This window comes from Myotis brandtii, unplaced genomic scaffold (genome assembly GCF_000412655.1).
Source record: "Myotis brandtii unplaced genomic scaffold, ASM41265v1 scaffold406, whole genome shotgun sequence".
In the NCBI taxonomy this organism is placed as follows: Eukaryota; Metazoa; Chordata; class Mammalia; order Chiroptera; family Vespertilionidae; genus Myotis; species Myotis brandtii.
This window is the reverse complement of record NW_005365599.1, coordinates 258,439-260,831: the sequence shown is the minus strand read 5'-3', so window position 1 is coordinate 260,831 and position 2,393 is coordinate 258,439. Positions and strand designations below refer to the sequence as shown.

Sequence of the window (2,393 nt, the reverse complement as noted above, 5' to 3'; positions counted from 1 at the left end):
CCGCGGCCGGCGGCAGAGGGAGCCGCGATGGAGGGTCCTCCGACTGTCCGCCCGGTAAGTGGCTCCTCGCAGGGTCGGTTCCCAAAAGGCGGCTTACCAGCTTCCTTCGCGTTGGCTGTTTGAACCCGCTCACATTATGATAATTAGTTCCTGCCTCCCCTTTCTTGGTGCTTTTTGGAGAAACGGGGAAAGTTGTTACCAAGGAGAAGGTTTCCTGTGCTTCCTGCGAGCCTGTCCCCTCCGGGACACGGTGGAAGATCTGTTTTTATGTGGGCGCGGAGTGCAGGAATTTGGCCCTGAACTGCCCCATCCAGATGTCTAGCCTCAGGCCCCCTGGACTCCGGTTCCATTGTCGCGGTTCTGACCCGATGTCACGTTGACCCAGACTCACCCCCTTCCCTTAACTATCAGCTCCAGATAAGGGGCTCAGACTTGAGTTTAAATCACTGTGCTGCCAACCACGTTTTTGCTTTCATCTAGTTTTGTTTAGTACCTTCTTTGGTAAATGGAAGAACTTGTGGATTAATTTTAAGAGTGAAAGCCTACTTTTGTTGCAGGAGTACCTGTATTTCTGAACACTATCCTCACCCTGGGAAGGAAGATGAAGGTCCCATTGAATACCTTGTTCAAGATCCCAATGAAGTGTGTTTTGAGAAATAAAATGAGTGCCTTGGTCACTATGAGTAATGCCTGGAACTCTGATGGGAATAAGGAGTGTCTTGGCAAGGACTATTATTATGGCTTTAGTATATGTTGAGACATGTGTGACCTTAATTTATATTCTGAGTATCTGGGAAGCAAGAGAGTTTCAGAGTTCTTTACCCCAAAGGGCACAACTCTTAGGCAGTGGCCCAAGCGTCGGTAAAAATGTGCAGATGGCTCCAATTGTTGACCGGAGCATTCACTGTTAAGACGACTGTGGCAAGTTCAGCCAGTTCTGATCCTTGGGTCCTTTCCTTTGTCAGGAACATCCTGGGCAGGATTTAGGAGTAGGTCTCCAGGGAGCCTCCTCATGTGCAATGGTGGTGATGCTGTCCACCTAACAGCAAGTTTGTCCATCAAACTTCTAACAGGAGTTTGAAGAACCCAAACTCCTATTGCTGTTCACTCATTCGTACCCAAGTTGCTACCCAGGTATTCAAAGGGTTTTGAAGAGAGGTGACCTCTTCCAATACCATGACATCTGATAAAGGAGTGCGGGCAGGGAGGCCATGTCCTCCTGCAGGCGTGATGTGCCAGAGGGCCCAGATTTGGTTCTATTCTACAGAAAGGAAGTCTTGGTGGCTGTGCTGAGCTTGCAAGGTGTTTCTTCTAGGACCCAAGGCATAACTGGCAGCTGGGGATGGACAGTCACAGGTTCTCTTTGGCAGAGAGTCCAGTATGCTGGCAGTAATTGCTGCTCTAATGGCCTATAGTATGGGGATAGTTTCTCACATCAGAAGGCTGTGGACAACTTATGGACGTTATGGTTACTTGTAGAGCTTAAGAACCCCAAGGTTAAGTTGAGTTTGATTTAACCCTTTGCTATGCCACACAGGTGCCATGGGAGCTTTTCCCTGTAACCCTGAGGATTTTTGTTAAACAGAGACATGGGTGGCAGCAGCAGCAGAAGTATTTTAAGAGCTGTGTGCTCTTATAATGGCTGCGCCCCCTCCCCCTCCACACCTCCTCTTTCTCTCTTCATAATGACTGCTCTTTCATGAGTGACCCACCTGACGGCCCTTATCTTGCATAGGGTATAACCTTTCCCCTGAGTGCTCTATAGGTTGGGGGCCAATGCCTGGTTGAGACATCTGATCCATTTATTTTAACTCAATCGTTTGAATAAACCAGAATTAATTTACCAATTTTCTCATCAGTGGACAGTAAGTTATTTGCACTTTTTTAGTATTACAAACATCGTTGACTCCATGCGCACATTAAATTGCTGGGTTATACCCATTTTAGTCTCTACTAAGCATTGAACATTATTCTCCCAAGAGGTTGGACCAATTGTCATTCCTATTATTATTATTACTAGAGGCCCGGTGCACAAAAATTTTTGCACTCGGGGGCGGGGGGATGGGGGTCCCCCAGCCCGGCCTGTGCCCTCTTGCAGTCTGGGACCCCTCGGGAGATAACGACCTGCTGGCTTAGGCCTGCTCCCGGGTGGCAGAGGGCAGGCCCAATCCCTAAGTGCAGCCCCTGGTCAGGCTCAGAGCAGGGCCGATTGGGGAGTAGGGGCGCCGCCCCGTCATGCACAGAGCAGGGCAGATCGGGAGGTTGCAATGCCACCCTCAGTCACGCTCAGGGTAGGGCCGATTGGGGGGTGGGGGCCCCGCCCCCTGTCACACTCAAGGCAGGGTCAATGGGGAGGTTGCGGCGCCACCCCCTGTCACGCACAGAGCAGGGCC

General features: G+C 50.4%; 1 protein-coding gene across 1 annotated transcript in view; it reads left to right on the top strand.

Moving 5' to 3' along the window:
* Positions 1-6: 6 nt before the first annotated feature.
* GRAMD1C (GRAM domain containing 1C) overlaps positions 7-2,393 on the top strand; it is an 86,035-nt gene continuing 83,648 nt past the window's right edge. Inside the window, exon 1 of the mRNA XM_005873304.2 lies at positions 7-54. Within this exon, the coding sequence (XP_005873366.1) occupies positions 28-54 (27 nt within the window). The 5' untranslated portion in view covers positions 7-27. The remainder of the gene's footprint in view (positions 55-2,393) is intronic.